Here is a 22990-nt window from a genome sequence, read left to right on the forward strand (position 1 = left end):
AGTTAAGCACTTCCACAATGTAAAGTATTTCCGCTGTTATTTCAGTGTCTATCAACTGTCGATTTAGCCCCAGTTACGAGGCTTGTGGGGTCAAAGGGCTCTAAGGGAAGCATTGCTCGATCTTCGAGTTGTCTTGCACTTCTCTTGCCGAGTTATTTTGCAGTCACCATTATCGACGACGATGCATTCAATGCCTTACGCCTACTGAGGGTGTTTGCGCAGAAAATAGAAATGAAGAAAAAAGGAAGTGGAAGTCGAGAGCTCTCTCCCTGCCTTCTCGATGTGGCGTATTGCGTATCACGCTGTTTCCTGTGCGAAGAAAAATCTCAAGCAAAACTTACTATGTGAACTATGAGTGCAATGAACAGAAGCAGCGAGACAGTGTTCCCCTTTTAGCGCAGGCGGTCCTCCGTGAAGAACTCTTGGCAGCAGGTGCCTGGCAGCCCAGCACAAGCAGTCAGCCGAAGGTGAGGGCCGGTTCCGCTCCCGTCCGAAAAACAGGAAGTGAATCCTTTGGAAATAGACGCGGCCTCCTATATATGCCGCCTTGTCCCGCGTGTGTGGTTTCCCCAAGTCTGTCGTATAAGAGCAGCAGGGAGGACCGAAGTGTTTTTGTCAATGACGCTCAAGGAGGCTTTAAAAGTCATCGCTGTACACAACTGTGAATAGGTTTTCCAAGCTGCAGGATGCTGGTTAGCAGAATTTTAAATGGGCGCCGGTCTTGTTCTGTGATTGTTTTGCAGTGCAAAAGGAATATGTCAAAAAAACTAGGAGAAATTGGGCATGATTTCCTGACACGGCTTGTTCAGTTGAGTGGACATAGGAGTTAAAATCACCGGATGTTACTGAAAGGAGCACTGGGAAGCTGCCCTACGTGGGAGACCTACAAAGCCTAAGAACTCTCTCTACCACTGCCCCCTTTGTTGTGGGGATAAATAAGGTTGCCAATCAATAAAATGGTAACATGCCCGACTATCTCGTCCAAAGCCGCTAGTGCGCATGCGCAGGTACCCCCCAAAGGTGTGCATGCAGGCCTCCTGCTGGCATGCCCCCTCTGATTCATCTGCGCATGAGTGTCGGTCGCTGGCTCTCCCAGTATAAGGTAATGGTACATGTGCACCTTCCTGAAAATTCACCTCTTTGACGCTTCTGCCTCAGTTACAGCAACTTCTTCCCTAATTTTTACCTTGTTGTAAATATTTTTCTCTGTCATAGCCTATGGCTAGGGTTTGGATGGCAGTGATTGTTAAAGGTAGCTTACTAAGGCGCTGCTGATACAGGGACAAAATTCAAGCAATTCCTTGCACTGCGCTCACTCAGTGCAAAGTAACGAGCCCCATTGGTGTAAATTACGCATACGCATGCGTATTGACGGCTGGCGGTTGTAGTATGCGGTATGATGCTGACGGTACACGTTCGACATGCTAAAACTGCACAAATACCAATATATGGGAGTAAAAAGGGAGTAATCTACCCTCCAGCGAACACCTTTTTCCAAAAGTGTGTGTACTACACTCTAAACGAAAAGGCGTAAAAAGGGAGAAAAGTTGTCCTCTATTGTACACCCTTTAAAAAGGGAGCGCGCCACGGGACAGCTTGTTCTCTTTACTCTCGCGTAGGTGTATTCGTGTTTGGAGTGTAAAGGACAGCTTACTCCCATTTTTCTGTTCAGTGCGTGTGTCTCTGAAACTGCTGCTGAGAGGACCACCTCGCGGAATGCAGTCCGCGTACGAGTGCGTAATTTAGCCGCTGCATCTGACGTAGGCGAAACTGGTGGTACACCGTTCCAGAATTGTGGTTCCTCCTCTCTCACCTCTTCCTGACTTTTTGCAGCGTTGCTTTCAGCAAGCGACGTGGTGTATGATTTTGAATGATCTACCTTGTGCAGATCAGCCGGCGGTGTAGACCTCGTCGCGTGAAATACCTTCGTCACGCCTGGATGGCTGCCTGCAAGAAGCCATTCCAGAGCTACTGCGCGCCCAGGTGAGCAATCGCTGGGGAGAAAGAGTGACGCTTGGCACGTTTCCTCCTGTCCTGTACTCTGGTTACCATTGCTGGAGAAAAGACTGTTGCATATCGCCGTAGCTGAAAATTTGGGTCTGTGTATTATAATGATTTCTTCCCATTTCATGCCACCAACTTTTCTCCCTTCGCTGCTGTCTGAAGCGATGGTACGACATGGGCTTCATCCAGTAACGGAGACCGGGCGTGGGGCGTGTGGTGTCCCATTGGCCAGTGACGAAGGGGAGGAATTCAAAGTTGGAAGAGATTGGTTTCAAACTTGTTACGAGGCGTGCTGCACACATAAGAAAGAAAAATTCACATATACGGACAATCTCAGCACTCACAAGTGACTTATTGCACCAAACCATGGTAGACGTAAACGCTGCATCGCGCTTGGGCGCACAGAATACAGAAAGAAAAAATGGCGTAGGCTTAACTTGGTTAAGCCTGGAGAATGCGAAGCATCATCGTGTCGCGTAATTTGGAGGCGCACAACCACAGCGACGGCGCGAGGTGGGCCCCCGTTTCTCCACTGCCATGACGTCATCGTGTCACGTGGTGTGGCATCATCGTGTCACGTGATTTGGAGGCGCACAACCACAGCGACGGCGCGAGGTGGGCCCCCGTTTCTCCACTGTCGTGACGTCATCGTGTAACGTGGGGTGACGTCATGTATCACGCGATTTGGAGGCGCATAACCACGGTGAAGGGCTGAAGTGGTAGCTAAAGTAGTATGCTTCGCATAAAAACAGTTTCCTTTGCCGTCCAAGACATAATTATTCATTGACAGAAGGCTAGTGAAAACAGGGCTAGTGAAAACTAACCGAATACACATGCTTGTGCATGATGTAGAGGGAAAAATATTTTTGCTGCTTTTCCAGTCCTGGCGCTTTTCTCTGGATGTGGTACCTCACCGCGGGATAACATGGCTGTTGAGTCGGTGGTGTCCGACGGTGTCTTCCGTTGAAAGACCAGTGAGTACGCAAACATTTCTGAAGTGAAGTAGCCGGGCTATTTCGCTGTCACTGACCACATTCTGATAGCCAGAAATATTTTTGGGTGGTGGTAAACACCGCCGGTAAAAGAAAATTAAATAGCCTGCTTCCAAACAATATCTTAGCCAATTTTCAGCTTCAATAAAGCCGAAGGGTTAGTTGTTTCATTCACTGCAATGTTTACAATAAAAAACGAGTGCGTAGAGGACTGTGAGGACTTCACTCGTAAAGAATATTTATCTAAAAAACACAGGTTGAAAAGTCAAGGTTATTCGTAATAGCATTTGTCAAACCTTCTACCCCACAAATGTGGACCTCCGCTGGGCCGCATAGTAAGTTTTAAAAAAACACATATTTTTTTTATAGTTTGATATTGATATCAGGACAGTGCAAAGGATGAAAAAGTAGGCTGACGTAAAAAGCTATGTTTAGTCGGGTGAACTGTGCCTACAGTTAAAAGGAGTGCCATAAGTTGTGCGATGACAAAGAAGGGCAGCTCTTTTTCTACTATAACTTGCGCTTCCTATTATAGAGTCACGAGAACGCAAATGAATCATAACATTCCTGAATAATTACTGAAACAAAAACAAGGGCCATTGTCTGAAACTCAAACGCGAAGCGGTCGGGCGAGGAAAAAGAGTGCTATTAAAATGTGGTCGCGGCAATGTGTGAAACTTCTGTGAGTTCCTCTACTAGATGAACATTAATTACAATCGTCTTCAGGGGGTCGGGGGGGGGGGGGGGGTACTGACACCGCCCCCCCGCCCCTCCCCTGGCTACGCCCCTGACTGACCGCTTATCTCCCAGCTCAGTGTCCGTGCAAGTGTCTCATATGCGGACTTGAGCTCGCGCGCTTTCACAACGTTATTGCAGACGGCGCTAGGTTTTGCATAATAAAGTGTTTAAACTCTGCTGCGTAATGCCCTTAATTAAGCAAAACTTGTCGCTGTGTTTACACCTTTTGCTTATCACCAACACCTAAGGTCCAAGACCTGCAGTCATTGTGGCTACTACGTCCATCGCAGTGGATGCACGATCACGTGCCTGACAGGGATACTGGTCACGTTGGCGCGCTGGTCACGCGACCATATGGAAGGTGGTGAGGCTTAGCCTGTTATTGCGCACCAGTCTAACGGTTATGGAGGTGTGCTTTCTGCCTAACAGGTGGGCAGCCTGAAGTTGACCTAAGCAATGTGAGTTAGTCTCGGTGACCGTATTAACCTTGTCGTGCCTCAATGGTCACCCCTGCAGGGTCTCGGCCCAAGACTGCTGTGCTGTGTCTCGGCCAGCAGACCCACAAGGAGGCTGCTGTTACATCAGCTCGAGTAAGCAACTATTTGTGACACCGTCTGGCGTCGTAATGAAAAAAGTCTCGATTTCTTTACGTACTCGACGGGAGACATGCACAAGGGATGTTCTACATGAAATTATGAACCTTAAGGCTTAAGTTATCGAAGTAATTGCAAAGGGTCCCCATAGCCTCAGTCGCTTTGGGACGTTAAACTCCATACAACCTTAAGCCTTAAGTTATGGTAGTAATTGCAAATATAGGTTTTTACTTTTTTCGGGTACAGTGAGAGCTTAATTCACTGAAATTGAAATACATGCATAATTGTGACTAGATATGGCTCTAGAAAAAAATCTATCAAATAATTGAACAGTGTTGAGCTGTTTTGCAGATGGTTAGGTTATGACTACGATGGACAACGTAATAGAGGGCTCCGGGCCGGAGCTTTGAGGCGTTAAACTGAAACTTTAAACCTTATTGTAGTAATTGCAAAGGTGTTTTTTTGTTCTTATTAAGCACAGTGAGCGTTTCATTCACTGGCTTAAATTAGAGACATGCCGATTGAACAGAGCGCTGCGAAGGCCTTGGCGTCCACCGAGTGCCTTGCGAGCAGCTTCCCACTAGTTCTCCACAGACCTTGGCTTGCGACAAGGGATCGTCCACGGCGTTTTCCGTGCGACGCAGGATATGCCTAATAGAAGTCATGTTTACGTGAATACGACAGATGCGCAAGGTATTTCTAAGCGTTTCCTAGTTCACACCTCCCGTCCACCATGTCGTCTAGGTGTCGTCTGCTCGCAGAGTATGCAGATACGGTAAGAAAAGAGATTAATCGACGCGATCTTCGAACCGTTAGCGCATGCGCACTTACACTTAAGCTAAACGCAGGCGTTTTGCGGGTCGTAACTTAATTTCTTACGTTCACACTTCAGCCTATGCAGAGACACGATAAGCTCGCCTTGTGGCACCATCTGATTGTTAAGACGAGGATCGTTTTTGTCAACAAACTGAGGCTCCTCTTAAGCCTAAATGCGGAAGAATCATCAAAATTTCGATGGCGCACGAAGACTCGTTTAAGTTGCCGGAGGGGCTGTTCGACGCCTTTTTCGACTGGAAAAGCAGACAGTGGACTGGCTGTGCGACGAACTCGGCGATGAACTAGGAGGTGTGCGTGCGAGTGCGCTGTCGGTGCAGCGGCGGGTGCTGTGTGCACTGCGGTTATTTGCGACTGTCGCTGCCCCAAGTGAGAACGCGCCTTGACGCGGACGTGACCGGTGATGCACGGTGCTTCTTAATTGTGGCTGTTGCTGAACCTTTTTCCGCAGATGAGCCGCATCTGTCGTGTGACACACCTGCATCGCGTCTGCACCGTTTCATACTGAAAACTGCGCAAAAAACGAAGACACAGAACGAGAAGGCACAACACGGGCGCAGACTATCAACTGAATTTTTATTCACATGAAGAGGCCTATATACGTATCTTCTACCCACAGTGAGACAAGCACAAAAAACACAACAATCGCGAAAATCAACCCGAAACACAATCACACACTATCCCTTCGCGTGCACCGTGATGCAGCCGTCAATTACACTTCCAAAAAACCGCGCACAAACAAAATCACGACAACTTTAACGGTCACGCTGATATCACGCCAAAGACCCATATCGCCTGCTCGTCTTAAGAAAATTGGCCAAAAAGGTTATCTCCTTGTCAAGCAAGGCCACAGATGGTGATGCCACACAGGAATCCGAGTCTTTCTTGATTAGGTAAGCCTCCACCATCTCCCTGCATACCTGATCGCTATGTTTGAACAAGACGCTGGTCCTGTTCAAACGAGGGTAGCACTTTTCGCAACCCTTGCAATGCATGGCGAGATTGGAGGAAGCCGCTCCCTTCAACGACCTACGATGCTCCGCCATCCGCTCGTTTACACAACGACCCGTCTGGCCGATGTACTTTTTTCCGCACGAGAGCGGCACCTCGTAGACAACTCCAGTGTTACACTCTGTGAACCTAGTTTCCTTCCTGTGCGCTACCAAACAACCAGTTCCAGCACGACTGCCCTCAGACTCTAGCTTTTTACGCACAGCACTGCAAATCCGCGCAAGCTTATTTTTGGCCGTGAAAATCACGTCCACTCCGTACCTCGCCCCCACTTTCTTGAGCCGGTGTGAAATTCCATGGACGTACGGAATTCCCACCACACGTCTCCGTCCCTCGTCCTGCTTGTTATTGGAACCACTACTTCCCTTCTTGGCCAGGATCCTCTCGGAGATCTGAGCCAACAACTGCTCCGGAAACCCGGCTTCCTTCAGCCTCTCCACCTGTGCCAGGAAGCTAGCCTCAACTTTGTGGTTACAGGACTTTGCTAGGGACGCTTTTAAGCAGGACGTGGCTATACCAGCCTTGACTATTTTGGAATGCCCCGAGCTAAAGTTCAACAGTGGTTTCTTCGTTCTAGGGTGATACTCCCAACACACACCATTATCCAGGTACTCGATACTGAGGTCTAGAAACTGGAGGGTATCCGAGCTGGGCATCTCGAAAGTGAATCTGAGGCCACCTCCAGCATCCTTGAACATTTTTACGACGTCCGGAACCGCCCTTGGAGAGTTTGACTTCAAAATGATCAAGAAATCATCGACATAGCGGAAAACTCTTAGCGCTTGATCACCAAGAACCTCCGCCAGTTCCTGATCCATCCTGCTCAGATAAATATCGCTCAATATCGCTCAATGCACCGTTTGCAGCCAACGAAGAATACCCGGAACCAAACTCTGTGCGGAGGTAAGCCATTTTTGTTGAGAGCAAAGTGTAAAGCCGGCTCTAAGACGAGTACAAAATTATTGTCGTATTCTAGTACGTCTTTGCCTTTGCGACAATAGCGAGGGCGGAACTCCAGATTTTGGCGGGAATTTATATTCTACAATTGACAAAGAACGTGACGCCAGGGCCGATTGTTGCGCCATGCTGTGCGAAAACTTTTGCAGCTCTCCGAGTAGTCACCTGGGCAACATCTCCTGGAGTTGATTGCTTTGGCTTTATGGGGTTTAAAATTTCAAATCAACTCGAGACTGTGAGGGACGCCGTAGGGGAGGTATCCAGATAATTTGCACCACCTGAGAAGGATTCTGGGCAAAAGCAAATCCAAGCAAGCGAGGCTTCTATTGGAAGCCTTTCACATAAAGAAAAAGGCAGCCTTGTGCGTGAGTGACACTTCAGTTAGGTCGTATGCGGCGGAGTACGATTTTCTCAGCAATAATGTTCGTGCTATGCGATAAGTCACGGCTGCGATAAGGCACGTGGTGTGTAAATGTGGGCGTTGCCTGAGACTATAAATGTATGTGTTTTTTTTTTTCGAGCAATAAATAGTTGGAAGTTGGCGCCTGTCCGTTGTCTCCTCGTCTCTTTTTGTGTCGTGAAATCATTTGCGCCTAGGTGGGTTTTTTCCCGGTTTTAAGATGAAGTAATTGAATGCGCTGCTATAATGTTCAATTCAATGTGCACATTGAATTTCATCCTGAAGCAGTGGGCTACTAACGTTTTCCTGGAATTTCACCATACAGTCCTCGTAAGTGTTATAACTGGTACAGCAAAACGAACGCACGCACACGCGCACGCACACGCGCACGCACACACACATACACCCGCACACACACGAAGTAATGTGTGTGCCATCTCAGAGTGTGGTCCTTGTTAATCCGTCCGCAAGTTTGTATACCCTTTTATCCTTTTATAGGTCCTCTCAAAAAACAAGGTAAAAAAAGAGAGGATGCGTGGACCAGCAATGCTTTGCCAGGCTTAACGCCAATTCAAAATAAATGAAAAATAACGAAATGTTCCAAAGCAAAAAAAAAATTTAAGCGAAAAACAGCAATAAAAAACTCAAAAGAAAAGAAAACAAAAGGCTCGTCAAAGTAAAAGTTAGTCGCAGGCGGACAGCCAGAGCACAACGTGCAGTCCGCGGAATAAATAATAATAATAAAACAAATAGAAAACCCAACTCACTGCAGAGTGATGGTCACAGTAAGTCTAAGAAAGCACTGAGCGCCGGCCACAAAATAAAAGTCAGAAAAAAAAAACATGACAAAACAAGACAAAACCGAGGTCATATAACCTCAGCTACACAATAGCAATAACCTCCGCTACACACGCATTTATGGCAGTACTCACGCCTTTAACTTTACTCCGCTCCCACGTGCTATATGTATATGGAATGACCTTCCAAACTGCATCGCATCGCAGCGCAACCACGGCACGTTTCATAATAATCTGGTCAAACATTATATCGATAACACCTAGCACGTTTTCTTCTTTGCCTGAACATTGCCTTTTTTTTTGTCACACCCTGTTTATCAGCCCATTTGCCTTCCTGTGTATTTGCTCAAGTTCTGTTTTTCCCGTTACTATTATGTCTTAATTACATTCTAATTTTTTTTTGATCCAATGTTTTTCTCCATGTATTTTGTACAGTCGTGATAATTTGTAATCCTCTTAGAACGTAACAGTGTTTGTTTCTACGCATTTTTTGTTTTTTCTACCTACTGCTGTACATATTTATTGCTCCCCCCTTACACATTGCCTCCCTGGAGGCCTGTAAGGTATCTGTAAATAAATAAATATAAATAAAGTCACAGTCAAGGACACAGTCAGTCACAAAGTCCAGACACAGTCGCAGTCACACAGTTAAGGACGCAGTCACAGTCACGCCACGACGAAGCCGCCTATGCTCAATAAAGGAGCACAGGGCTCTCCTCTGTGCAAAGCTTGGGGAAGAGAAATTAGAGGAAAGAGAGAACTAGCGTGAATAATTTGGAATTGTACTACTTACGAGGTGAACCATTTGAAGGAGGAGAGCACAAGCAGCAGGGTCTCGGAGAGGGGAGGGATAAACCCGTTGTATCTGAACCCTGATCCCGCTGGCCTGTCTGGGAACCAGAGCCGTACGCCCGCCGTCGCGCAAAGCAATCCCGGACTCGCCGCCATGGCACGGCCTGCAACGAGTCATCCTGGCTCGCCGAGGAACGCAACGGTCACCGGCGACTATAAGAACAGAGCCGCGCTGAGACGCAGCAGCAGACGGGCAGCAGACGCGCCGTCGTGCCAGAGAGACGCTCTCCGCAGGGCCTCGTCCAAGCCCGCTGTGCTCTCGGCCCTTGTACATGTGATGTAAAAAGCCTTGTAAATACTGTACATAAACGCCCGTTCACTCATCGTCGCATCGACCGTTCTTCGGTAAGCTCTACTCAACAGAGGCAGCAGGCTGAGACGCTCCATGTCACAACAGTGGTGGCAGCGGTGGGATGCCCAAATCACACCACCGCGCAGCCCACAGCTTCTTGTGATCTATTTAAACATAGCGTGGTGTCCCTCCTCGCGCAAAGGGCGAATGACGGGAGCTATATCGCGCCACGCAGTTAAGGATTTGTACCGCTGCTTTACAGTCACGAAATACGCACATAAGCATCGAATCGGCGTCGGCAAAATAGCTTCCCCTCCCTCTTTGGTGGCTGAGGTCTCTTTTTCTCTTTCTCTGGTATCGTGCAGGAGATGCCTAGCCGCTCCACCGGCCCACTGTACCAGTTCTTCCTCGACCACCTTGAAAACGGTGCATTCGGAGAGCGGCTCCGGTGGCGGGCAGTGGGCGTCTTCCAGCTACTGTGGAGGCACGGACACACTCCAGGGAAGAAGACTGTGCCATGTTCATGGGGCGGCTTTTTCTTCGTGCGCCTCTAGTGCCATGTGTGGAAAGGTAGAGAAATAATGATGACTGTGACACTAAGGATCACTGTAATAGTGATAAAGTTAACTCATAACATGCGTTGAATACGTACGGCTGGTACCGGCCCATTTGCTCGTTACACGGGGTCCCAGCTGAAGGAAATCAAGGCTTCTGAAAAGACGGGGCATTAACCCCGAGCGAAATTGACAGTACCGTGGGGAGTCAGTCGCTTGGCCTAGCCTGCCCAGTATATTTCCAGCCAGCCTAGGTTATACTGAATAGCTAGCTTTTCATCTCTTGGAAGACTGAAGAGCTTCTTTAGGGGAGGAGATTTTAAGGCGAAATCCTTAAATGCCTCATACTGTCGTTAGCAGACGCGTCAGCAGCCGTGTCGGCAGATTTGTCCGCGTTGGTCAAATGTTTAGGGGAATCCCCCAAGGTGGAGTAGTTTGTAATAAGGGAGTAATTACTCATTGACATCCACCCGAGCGCAGCCATACGGCTACAAAGGAAATCTATACAGCTCTATCAGAAACTTCGTAGTTAAAGAAAAATTCGTCCTGATCCGGGGTTCGAACCCGGGACCACCGCTTCACCGGAGCAGGCCCTCTACCAATTGAGCTATCTGGGCCGGCAAGCTTATGGTAGGGCGAGAGCGAATTGATCAATAACTCGAAGTGGGAACTGTGTTGGTCAAATGTTTAGGGAAATCCCCCAAGGTGGAATAGATTTGTAATAAGGGAGTAATTACTCATTGACATCCACCTGAGCGCAGCCATTCGGCTACAAAGAAAAGCTAAACAGCTTTCTCAGAAACTTCGTACTTAAAGAAAAATTCGTCCTAGTCCGAGGTTCAAATCCGGGACCACCGCTTCACCGAAGCACTCGCTCTACCAATTGAGCTAACCGGGACGGTAAGCCTATGGCAGGGCGAGAGCACGCACACACGCACGCACATGGACACACACACATACACACACACACGCACACACATGAAGTAATCTGTGCGCCATCGCAGAGTGTGGTCCTTGTTTATCCGTCCGCAAGTTTGTACCCGTTGTTGTGCCTGAACCCTCATTCCGCTGGCTGTCTGGGAACCAGAGCCGTGCGCCCGCCGTCGCGCAAAGCAAGCCCGGACTCGCCGCCATGGCACGGCTTGCAACGAGTCACCCGTCCACCTCCTCCTCACTAGCGTCGGCTCGAGCCAATCCGAACGGTGGCCTTTGGAGTGACCTTATGGGAGCAGAGGAAAGCTTGGTGCAGAGGAACGCAACGGTCACCGGCGGCTCTAAAAACAGAGCCGCGCTGAGATGCAGCAACAGACGGGCAGCAGACGCGCCATCGTGCCAGAGAGACGCTCTCCGCAGGGCCTCGTCTTAGCCCGTTGTGTTCTCGGCCCTTGTATATATGTTGTAAAAAGCCTTGTAAATACTGTACATAAACGTCCGTTCACGCACCGTCGCATCCACCGTTCTTCGCTGAGCTCTGCTCAACAGAGACATCGGGCTGACACGCTCCATGTCGCAACAGTGGTGGCAGCGGTGGGATGCCCAAATCACAACACCGTGCAGCGCACAAAGTCTTGTGATATATTTAAACATAGCGTGGTGTCCTTCCTCTCGCGCAAAGGGCGAATGACAGGAGCTATATCGCGCCACGCAGTCAAGATTTGTACCGCTGCTTTACAGTCACGAAATACGCACATCAGCATCGAATCGGCGTTGGCAAAATAGCTTCCCCTCCCTCTTTGGTGGCTGAGGTCTCTCTTTCTCTCTCTGGTATCGTGCAGGAGATGCCTAGCCGCTCCACCAGCCCGCTGTACCAGTTTTTGTTCGACCACCTTGAAAGCGGCACATTCGGGGAGCGGCTCCGGTGGCGGGCAGCGGGCGTCTTCCAGCTACAAAAGAAGGCACGGACAACCTCCAGGGAGAAGAGTGTGCCATGTTCGTGGTGCGGCGTTCCCTCCGTGCACGTCCAGTGCTGTGTGTAGAAAGGTAGGAAAACAATGATGACTGTGACACTAATGATCACTGTAAAAAATATGAAAAGCCAACAGCCACAGACACCAAGGGGCACAGGGGATATTTATTCGATTTATTTATTTTGTGGTGTTGATCAATTTAGAATATTAGTGAATATGTTATCGCTTAAAGCTAATTGATTAGAAAAGCAGAAGAAAAAACAACCACTGCCGCCGGTGGGATCCGAACCCACGACCTCCGAATTACGCGTCCGGTGCTCTACCTCTGAGCTACGGCGACGGCTGTCAAATCTTCTGCTTTCGGGGGTATTTATGTTTACAAGTAACCTAACCTTGAGAGTGTTCATCAGCGCCACCCACGTTCATAAGCGGCGGACGTAGAACGTCCTGAGGTTAAACGAGCCCCTCATCCCCTTCCCTTGTTTTCTTAATTGCTTAGCGAGGGCCTCGGTTCTGGCAGCCTTGACGCCATAGGAAGCATAAGAGGGTTCTCACAGAGCTTCCACCCTCTCCGTTCGATGGCGTTCTACGTCACATCTGCGGTAACTCAGGACGTTCTACGTCCGCCGCTTATGAACGTGGGTGGCGCTGATGAACACTCTCAAGGTTAGGTTACCCTTAAACATAAATACCCCCGAAAGCAGAAGATTTGACAGCCGTCGCCGTAGCTCAGAGGTAGAGCACCGGACGCGTAATTCGGAGGTCGTGGCTTCGGATCCCACCGGCGGCAGTGGTTGTTTTTTCTTCTGCTTTTCTAATCAATTAGCTTTAAGCGATAACATATTCACTAATATTCTAAATTGGTCAACACCACAAAATAAATAAATCGAATAAATATCCCCTGTGCCCCTTGGTGTCTGTGGCTGTTGGCTTCTTTCATGGTTAAACCAGTCCTTCATCCCCTTCCCTTGTTTGCTTAACTGTAAAAAATACATATTTAGGGGGCATTTTGGCTCTCTAAAGTGCTGCAAGGCGAAAGCGTTTCCTGGCGCACTGTTTTTATTTACTTCTTTATTTTTCATATTTCGTTTTTATTTTTTTTATTTTCGCACCCTTTTTCCAGTTTATTGTTTTTTATTATTTTCATATCTTATCTCTTTTTAATTTTTATTTTTATTTTTGTTATATTTTCTTATTCTATGAAACCCATGCATTCACTAGATGCACCTTTATTCATGCTCGAACCTTCAGTCTTCGTGGCCGTTATCACTTTGGATGAAATTCAATCAGCCATTTCTGCCCTGCAGAGCCAGAAATCTCCTGGGTCTGATGGTATTACTAGCGAATTCTATAAAACATTTCGTCTTGCCTAGTGCCTGTTTTGATGGAAGTTTTCCAAGCATCTTATAATGTGGGTGTTCTGCCTCCCACTTTCTATTCTGGGCACACAATATTAATTCCGAAAAGCAAAGATACTAATCGGTTGAAAACTGTTGAGAGATATTGTCCAATTTCCCTCTGCAATGTTGATTACAAAATTTTTGCCAAGGTTCTTTCCAGTCACCTGCAGATCGTCATTGTGGACGATAAGTTCGCATTAGGTCTGTGGTATTAGAGGCCGCAGTATTCAAACACATATCCGTATTGCACGTTCAGTATTAGAGACAGTATGAGATGAGACAGGCCAAGTAGCTCTGATTCAAATTGACTTTGCGAAGGCGTTTGATTAAGTTCGGCACGATTTCTTGTTCGCGGTCTTGGAGTATGCAAATATTGGTGACGTCTTGCTCAAAGGCATAAGGATGTGCTATAAGAACTCCTATACAAGGGTAATTGTTAATCAGGAGCTAACGAAACCAATACCACTAAAAGCATCTGTTCGTCAAGGATGTCCACTGTCTACATTGTTGTTTGCCCTATATCCGGAACCCCTCTGTCTCAGTATAATTAACAGCGGAGCTATCCGCGATTTCTCTCTGGCTCAATGTGAAGTTAAAGTTTTAGCCTACGCTGATGATGTCGCCCTCTTTTGTTCTGACAAAAAGAGTGTACTTGAGGCTTTACACTTGACTAAACAGTTATGCGATGTATCAGGCGCGGCTCTTGATTTAGAGAAATCCAAAGGCTTTTGGTTGGGTCATTGGGGAACTAGGCCAAGCCAGTTCGGTGGCATATGCTGGGACTGTAGCCCTCTTGAGTACATAGGCGTTCCGCTGCACCAAGTTCGCAACAGTACAGCCTACTGGGGTTCACAAATTTTAACTCTACAGCGGCAAACATAGGCTTGGATGGGTCGGGAACTCTCAGTTTTTTCGAGGGCACAGGTCTGTAACATATTTTTGTTTCAAAAACTCGCGTATGTCCTTCAAGTCCGGCATTGTGCGAGGAGGAAGGTGTAAGCAATACACAGAATATTTGCAACACTCGTGTGGCGCTCTCAGTGGGAGCCCATGAGGCGTGACAACTTGTTCCTTCCCTTAGAGGGTGGTGGAGTAGGCCTTGTTCACCTGTTCGTGCATCAACTTGTTTCACGTTTTTTTTTCTTTTTCAAATCGGCAAACTACCCGTTCCTGGTAGCTGTGCTCATTAGGCGGCTTAGTTTTCATTTGCCTTACTTATTCGCTCCGACTGTGCAGGCTCGTGAGGGGACTTTATGGGGATTCCTTAAGGAGGTTGCTGACACTTTCAATTTCCTTACTGTGCGCTTCTCTTTAGATTACCTCTATAGCCTCTCGAGAAAACAGATGACCCAGGCTCTCACTGAATCTTTGTTCCCTGCACCATTGTATCGGCAGCCTTATCTGGGGTCTTCGGACATCATTGTTCTAAAGCGTGTTAGGCGGATGTGCATTCAGGCAGCCGCTAAAACATTCTTTTTCAAACTACACACAGCGACGCTGCCTGAGACAATTGATCATTGCTTCATCCTGTGCCGTGATGCCGTGTTCTTTTGGGACATACTACCACGAACTCTTAAGAAGGACATTAAAATTACACCATACACTATTAGATTTCTGCCTGTTGGCAAAAACTCTGTTGTGGCTTTATGATGTTTGTGTTGATGGGACTATTGAAAAGCCGTCTTTGGAAAAGCCGTATGATGGACAGACATGCCGAGCCACCAAGATCGTCCAAGTCTGTGTTTCGTGAACAGCTGTGCTTTGGTGAGGAGTGTATATGCTGCACGCGGAGAACCTCCAAGCTGGCTGCCGTGCCTAGATGCATGTCTGTGCCTCCCTGAATTTTGATGTTTTTATGGGGATGCAGTGTTGAGTTAGGGCTATGGCGTGCTCCTATTAAGCAGCCCGGTAACTTGAGACGCGAACCAGTTCGATTGAAGTTTTCCCCCTTTTACGGAATTTCTTCCATGCAATAAAGAAAAAAAAAGTCTTCGTGGCCGAGTGGTAGCGTCTCTGCTTCAAATGCCGAAGGCCGTGGTTCGATTCCCACTCTCGGCGCAGTTCGTTTTTTTAAGTAGTGACGCTTAAACGTGGACAAATCTGCCGACACGGCTTCCGGCGCGTCTGCCGACGCGTCTGCTATTGATTGATTGATTGATTGCAGACTCGTCGTAGCATCTAACCCCGACGCGTTTGCTAACGACAGTATGAGGCATTAAAAGATTTCGCCTTAATTCTGAGTAGCTAGCTTTTAATCGCTTGGAAGACTGAAGAGTTTCTTTAAGGAAAGGAGATTTTTCTTCCACCTCCCGCAGACGCGCGATGCACATTTATGACCGTCGCTTCCGCTGCGGTCTGACAGAAACGCGTTACGCGGCTTCACTTTCGAAACACAGCGCGTCAGCAGTTGCTGCCGCATTTCCCGCGGCAAACTCGGACAGCGCGCATGGGAGTGATGCTGTCACGTGGTGTGTTTTTCTATTTCGCAGGCGGTTTCTTGCAGGACGCAAAAAAAAAGCAACGCAAAGCATACCTTGCTGTACACATTCCAGCTGTTTGTTTTTCAAGGTTGTCTACAGCTTTCATACTGACACTTTGTTTCTGAAGCCAGTAGTTAAAACTTTAGCTAATCACACCTAATAATGAGATATGCGGACTGAAAAACAAAATAATGTGGACATCTAACAGCGACTACTAACAGCACTCGTTTGGATGTATCCGCGTAGAATGCTCTTTGTTTTTAAACTTCATTTATTTTTAGCTGGAACACCCTGTATGTAAGGCTTCGCTTCCACACGCAGAGAGGCTTGTCCAAGCAGTTTTTTTTCTCAGCAAATTCGGATGCAAATAAAACTCCTGAGGGAGTAATCGGGAAATAAAGAAGGCCAAGCAAGTCATAACTGAACAAACGATTGAGGACTCGTACCTTGCCGAACTGCAACCATATTTTCACATCAGTGTGAGGTGTAATGAGGGCCATGCAATGACAGTGTTGTAAATAGCGCATGTCTTCGGTTATTCCTAATGGCGAGCTACAAATCTCTGATTGCAACCAGGTGGCCATCTGTAGTCATTAAAATTATTCGCATTTAGTTACTAACTTTACGGTGTCCGCCAGCACCGGCATTACACTCCAAAACACGGATAAGGATATTTGGGAGTAAAAAGGGAATAAGCTGTCCCCTACTGCGCAGCCTATTAATGGGCAAGGTATTCTGCGCAAGTTGTGGAGTAGACTTGATCACAAACTATCAGGAATGCCTTCCCTCGGTAATACAGGCATATTCCCAGTGCAAAGGATAGTGGTGTGATTTAGTTAGAACATGGGAGGTGGTCTTTAAATGCGGCGTCGGAAGTCTTGAGGTTACAAAATAGAGGAGAATGAAACCTCGGTTAAATCACCTTCAGGTTAGCAAATACAGGAGATTGAAACCTCGGTTAAATCACTTTCAGGTTAGCAAGTAGACAAGATTGAAACCTCGGTTAAATCACCTTCAGGTTAGCAAATACAGGAGGTTGAAGCGTCGGTTAAATCACCTTCAGGTTAGCAAATACAGGAGATTGAAACCTCGGGTTAAATCACCTTCAGGTTACCAAATACAGGAGATTCAAACCTCAGTTAAATCACCTTCAGGTTAGCAAATACAGGAGACTGAAACCTCGGTTAAATCACCTTCAGGTTAGCAAATACAGGAGATTGAAACCTCGTTTAAATCACCTTCAGGTTAGCAAATAGAGGAGATTGTAACCTAACCTAACCTAACCTAACCTAACCTAACCTAACCCAACCTAACCTATCCTAACCTAACCTAGCCCAAACCAACCCAATGTGTTGCGTGAACAAATGGTTGGCGAACAGAAGGGGCTATATATGGTCGTTTGATTATACAGACAGAAACCTACTTCAGGACCTGGGCTGCATACCCTTCTCCTAAAAAGGAGCGCGCTAGAGTGCGGTTTACTCTTTTTACTCCTATTTAGATTAGGTTAACTATGCCACACAAAAGCTCTACTAAAATTTTTTTTTTAATAATTGATGGGTTTTCCTGAAACGCCTTGTATACAGGAGCACAAGTTTGTCGTCGACATGCAATTGGCGGCATCAGTAAAGTAACCAATCAGTAAAGTTGGTTCGACCTATACTGTTGCGCATTCTTGTCTAATAACCGTGTGTATTCGCCTTCGCAGAGAAGCTGTCGGCGCATTTGACGTGGAAGCACTGACCGAAGGCGGTCTGCGGAAGCCGCGACGAGGCTTTTCCAACTCCTCAGCGAGAGTAACAGCGTAGGTATATGCACTCGGTCTCTTCAGTAATATTCTGAGCATCGCGGAGCATCCGCGCAACGCCATAGTCCGTCATTTCCGCACGGCCGCTCCACGCATGCGCACCTCTTCTTCTCCAGTTCCATTGGCCGAAAAGCGAAGCTCCTACGGCGCATGTGCAGTTCGTGTTAGTGTGAGGCGCATGCGACAGATGGCGGCACCTGTCAACACACACCACTTTGCAGGTGTAGCTGGTACCTCATAGAAGCAGATCCGTCTCCTGCGTATTTGCCTTCAGTCAGTAGCCGACAAATTTTCGCTATTCCCTAGAGGGCACCACTTCTTGGCAAAAAGGCTGATTAGGGAGAAAAGCAACTCTCTCTACGAGGGAAGCTCAGCAGCATTGGAGGCGCATCTAAATCAGCCTTCACCGGGTGCTGTTTTCCAGGCTGCATTGCATTTGTTTACTCAGTGGTGCCTTGTTACAGCAAGCACCGAGGTTTGTAGGTATTGTCGTGATGAATACGGCAGAGGCTTTAAGATAGCAGCTATACAGAGCAGGCGTGAGCTGCTGAGGAACTTAGCAGCTCATGGCGTGGCGCGTGGCTGACTACCAATGTAGTAGTTGGCGTAAACCGGCCGAATCCGCTTGAACGACTGGACTAATGACATACCGAATTCAACTTGTCTTCTGTAGAAGGGGAGACTAAAACGACGGAATGATATTCGGCAGTTGTAAATACGAGCAGCGCACGACGGTAACACGTTGTTTGGCATTTAAACAAAATAGACCTGATTCTGCGTCAATATGAGTGCCAAATAAATGAATAAAAGGTAAACTAAAGGCGTTGGAAAAGGCGAACTGCTGTAAAGAGTGAACTCCGATAATGATTGTTTTAATTTAACGTCGGAATAGTAAAGTAGTGAGCTTCGATAATTGGTTTAATGTAGCGCCAGAATAGTAAAATAGGGATTGGCTTGTATCTGTCATGATTGTTACTGAGAGCCATCTCTCTTCAACCGCAGCTGACTGCTCCTGTCTTCTGCCTGGTTCATCCATCCAATCCTCCTCTCAACAGGTTCGTGAAAGGGTCCGTAGCCCGAAATCCTTGCTTTTGGAATCCCACGGTGTCCGGAAGAATATGACCTTTTCTTCTTTAACATGAACTCAGAGCACGCGTGCTTTTTGAATTTAGCCGTTGTGAAAATGCGGCCGCCGCGTCAGAGATTGTCCCGCGACCTCAACCTTCGCAGGTCATGGCCAAAAGACAATTCACCCTAGCAGCCATGGCTTTTTCCGTCGCAAAGCAACCGTTATAACGATTGCTTGGGCCAATAGGTGTGCGCTGCCGACGACTTGTCATCATCGGTGTCGCCGTTCAGATTGTGGGCAGAGCGTTGTGGCGCAGGCTTAGTATTATTCTTATGTACACATTAGCGCCGTGATGGCAAAGAGGTCTGCACAGGCACGTCATACGTAACGTCACGCTAAAATAGTCAGCTTTGTTCAAGCCTGACAGAGAAAAATATTCAGTGGGCACTTTGACTGTCTAAAGTGTGTAGAGGCGAAAGCGTTTTCGCACCACTTTCACTGCTTCTATGGCACTGGTGGCGTCACATGTAATTGAGTAGTAATTACTAAGTGATGACAGATCACTAATTTATTGTTAATTACTGATTAATGCCTGAAAACTAATTAACTGCTAATTAATGACGCTTAAGTTTCGCCTTTACGAGTGGAACGCGAAAGCGTGTTGTAGCGCTCCCAGGGAGTCCACGGAACGCCACCACCAGTTCGGCGCGATGCCTTGCCGTTTGAACGCAACGGTTTTTGTGGAAAGGAAATGGCGCAGTAACTCTCTGTCATCTCGGTGGACACCCGAACCGCACTGTAGAGGAACGGAGGAAGTGGGAGTGAAAGAAGAAAGACGAAGATGGCCCGTAATGAAGGAAATGAAAATTGTATTTGAGGAAAGAAAATTACGCAGTAACTGTCTCACATATCTCGGTGGACACCCGTCCAAATTCAGGGGGGGTGGGGGTGCACTTTTTGACTTAAGGTGTGGTCACTGATGTGTGGTTAAGATGTTAGCTTCGCCTCTGAACACGACAGCGTCTTGCAACGCTGCCAGGGAGTCCATAGAACACCATCGCCAATTCGGTTCTACGCCTCGCTCGTCGGTAAATTGGTTTTTCAGGAAAGGAAATGTATCTGTCTCTCATATATCGGTGGACACTTAAACCTCGCCGGAAGGAGGATGGGAGTGAGCGAAGACACCGTATTCACTAGGCGCCTTTGTTCATTCCAAACCGTCGAGCTGGCATGGCCGAGTGGTTAGCATGCTCGTCTCACACTCCGAAGACCGGGGTTCGATTCCCGAGCTCGACCAATTTCTTACTAGGTTTTATTTATTTATATGGCCTGACTAGAGAATTAATTAGGCTAATTGGGTAATTAAGTAATTAACTAAGCTCAGTCCCACTTGCTTGGAGCATCACTATATGGTCCCTTCAATTGGTTGCATGGTTACTAGCCAAAGTACAATTGGGCCCGTTTGAAATTGGCGCACTGTGACGTCACGACCGTTTCGACCAACTGAAAAGCGTGACATTCTCTGTCGACAACTGCTGCTTACAACGATGAGACATTAAAGGCTTTCGCCTTAAAAAACTACGCTCGGAATTTCAAGGCGGCGTCTGTATCTGCTGTCTTAATTGAAACACTTTAATAAAAGCGCGTTTTTACACTGCGATGCCTTTTACCCTATTCTAACCGTAAACCGTAAAATACCATCATCACCCTATTCTAACGTGCATCATATACTCTCATGCTCGCTAAAACGGAAAAGCAATTTACTGTTTGCTTTTAGCATAGTCTGAACTGCTTACCCCGGTCCGCCAGTGCGCAGGCGCAGATTGGTTACAACGCAGCAGCCGTGCGCACAGCTGGCCAGCACGTGGCACCATCTGCCGCCTTCAAGGCGGTCTGCGCATGCGCACTGGCGGCCCACGCTACGCATTGAGCGGTAGATGAACGTATATATACTTAGCAGGGCATAAATTTTTATTCCAACCATGCAAACGCAAATAGGCTTAACCGCCACCTTGTGATGGCACTGACGCTGAGCTTTTCAAAGCGTACTTGCGGTTTTGTGGCGAACGCTACATTTCTATAGCTGGGGCGCATTTCGTCGGGAGCCTCTGAATGACCATAAAACGGCCTTGAGATACGTCTTGGCTAGTGTTGCAATGCATATATACTTAACCATGTGTGACTTAGTGACACATGGTTAAGTTGACCTTCAACTTTGACCCTGACCTTTGAACTTCGACATTGAGTTTTACTTTGTAAATTGTCGACAGACGTAGTAAGAAAGCCACGTGGTGATCACGTGGTCACGTGATTGAGTTCACAGTTGTGACATCAGGTATGGCGTATATACAACCAGAGCTGTGCGCTTGACTTAGACTACGGAGGAAGGAGGGCACGCTGAGGAGCGTACGTGCAGTGAACTGCATCTTCGAACACTGCGGCAAGCCACTTCTGACCATCCGGCAGACCGCTTGCTTACGTAGCTCTCGCTACGTGGAACTCGGTTCGGCAGAGTTGAACCGCTGCCTAACTTTTAGTATCGGATTGTAATTAATCCGCATGCAATTTCGAGACTGTTCTCATGGACAAAAGCATTAAAATCAGCAAATTACGGTACGTGATTAGTGCCTCTGTCATTATATACTGAGATCTACCGTTTCTTGAAACAAAGTCGTTTGAAACAAATGCTTCAGGGTTCGTGTTTCAATGCAGAACAGCGACCTTAGGCCTCACTCGCCATCATTTAACTCACTTTTGATTCACACTACGGAATTAACCTGGATAATAGTAACGACCAGCTTGTCTTAGTAAGCGTGAACTCTATTAGCACCGTTCATGCAGTGTAATCGGGCTGTATACACTCTATACATGTAGGTCATGAGCAGTATGAGAAAGTTTCAGCATTCATTTTATTCATTCCTGCATAATATGCGTGGCAAGCAGACCTTTTCTGTTAAACTAGTTTTCATCTTTGCTTAAAATATCTAAACATTTAGCAGATTTACTGAAGAGGTAACCAGAAATCCATTATTGTGCGTAAAATTTCTTGGTTCTCATTTTTCTCAACAACTGTACACAGCACACATAACCGCGTAATGTGATCTTCGTGATAAAACTGGTTAGGATGTCCAAAGAGCTGCACCTTTTCTCAACACCCAACTTACAAATTTCAATCAACTTTATTCAGCATTTTTTGTCCTGAACAACAGAAAAGAAATGCTAGGGTAGGAGCAAAAAGCCTCAAACTCAGTAGCTTGACGGGGCTCCCACCCCTTTGCTTATATGGAGGCCCTATAGATGTACAGATGTGGTCAAAAGTTCCCAGGCCATATGGTCTGCTTTGAACAGCAAGGTCTTTAACACCGCTGTGAATCTAACAAGGTTGTGAAAGGTGAGAACGGTGGTTCTCCTACTCCGTATAGATATATTCATCTGCGTGGACGACGTAAATGCCCCGCCATGTGGCTCAAAAGCAGACCATGTGGCTTGGAAACTTCTGACCAATCACGTACACAAGGTAGCGTACAGGTGCTTCTACGGGCAATTTGTGGGAATGCGTGTCTTTTGCTGCAGCAATGTTCTTTTTAGTATTTTGCATTCTAATAATCCTCGTTTCGCCCTCGACGACAACGCCATGTCCAGGAAAAACTTCAGCAGCCAAGAAGCACGTACAACAGCGACAGCCGGTGTACAGTGTGCAGAAGAGTGTGAGCAAGTTACTCCCTCCAGCAGTCCTGCCATCTCGACGAACCCCACAAGCCCGATGAAGGCGCACGAGTGCCTCACATTCTGATTTAAAAGCTGCCTTTTGCAACGTGCAATCGTAGGGGTGTCTATAGCAATGTGGTGTAGAACATACTGCCGATCAAGCATGTCATAATAAAGGGCGTGCTAAATGATGTGTCATACTGAATCTTGGTTTTGACATTACGACGGCCGGGAGCCCGTCATCCAAAAGTAGCCGTGGTAATCTATTTTTACTTAGAACAATAACTAGATGTGTTGAAGGCTCATGATAGCCTGAAATTGCCCATTTTCCTGCAGAGCGGCCGTCTTCACTAATGGCACTTCGAACAAGAAATAAGGAAGATACTGCGATATCGCGCCGGCAGCACACACAGCGCCAGCGCCAGATAATTCTTCTCTAGTATCCTTAGCACCAAACTACATTTCCGAAAGCCATCGTTCGTTCCATTCTACGCGCTTTTGCCACCACGGATGCTACATAGTTAGGACACAAACAAGCCTGCGGTCCAGTCAACGAGGCAGCGGTTTGGAATGTCCTCTTGAACATCGCTGAAAC

At 47.2% G+C, this 22990-nt stretch overlaps 1 protein-coding gene across 16 annotated transcripts in view; it reads left to right on the top strand.

The window, feature by feature from the left end:
* Positions 1 to 22652, top strand: part of LOC149347829 (uncharacterized) — a 52052-nt gene extending 29400 nt beyond the window's left edge. For 6 of the 16 annotated variants that reach the window (XM_089587494.1, XM_089587495.1, XM_089587497.1 and 3 more), the window contains one exon: positions 397 to 875. In XM_089587494.1, the coding sequence (XP_089443620.1) occupies positions 397 to 665 (269 nt within the window). In that variant the 3' untranslated portion in view covers positions 666 to 875. Of the gene's footprint in view, positions 1 to 396; positions 876 to 1888; positions 1984 to 2885; positions 2979 to 4250; positions 4325 to 9835; positions 12005 to 17519; positions 17620 to 18620; positions 18675 to 22329 lie in introns of those variants that run through there. The other 10 variants (XM_089587500.1, XM_089587505.1, XM_089587509.1 and 7 more) reach the window with 10 other exon arrangements.
* The last annotated feature ends 338 nt before the right edge of the window (positions 22653 to 22990 follow it).

The sequence above is a fragment of the Amblyomma mixtum genome, chromosome 4, assembly GCF_055824585.1.
Source record: "Amblyomma mixtum isolate Tamu chromosome 4, ASM5582458v1, whole genome shotgun sequence".
NCBI lineage: Eukaryota > Metazoa > Arthropoda > Arachnida > Ixodida > Ixodidae > Amblyomma > Amblyomma mixtum.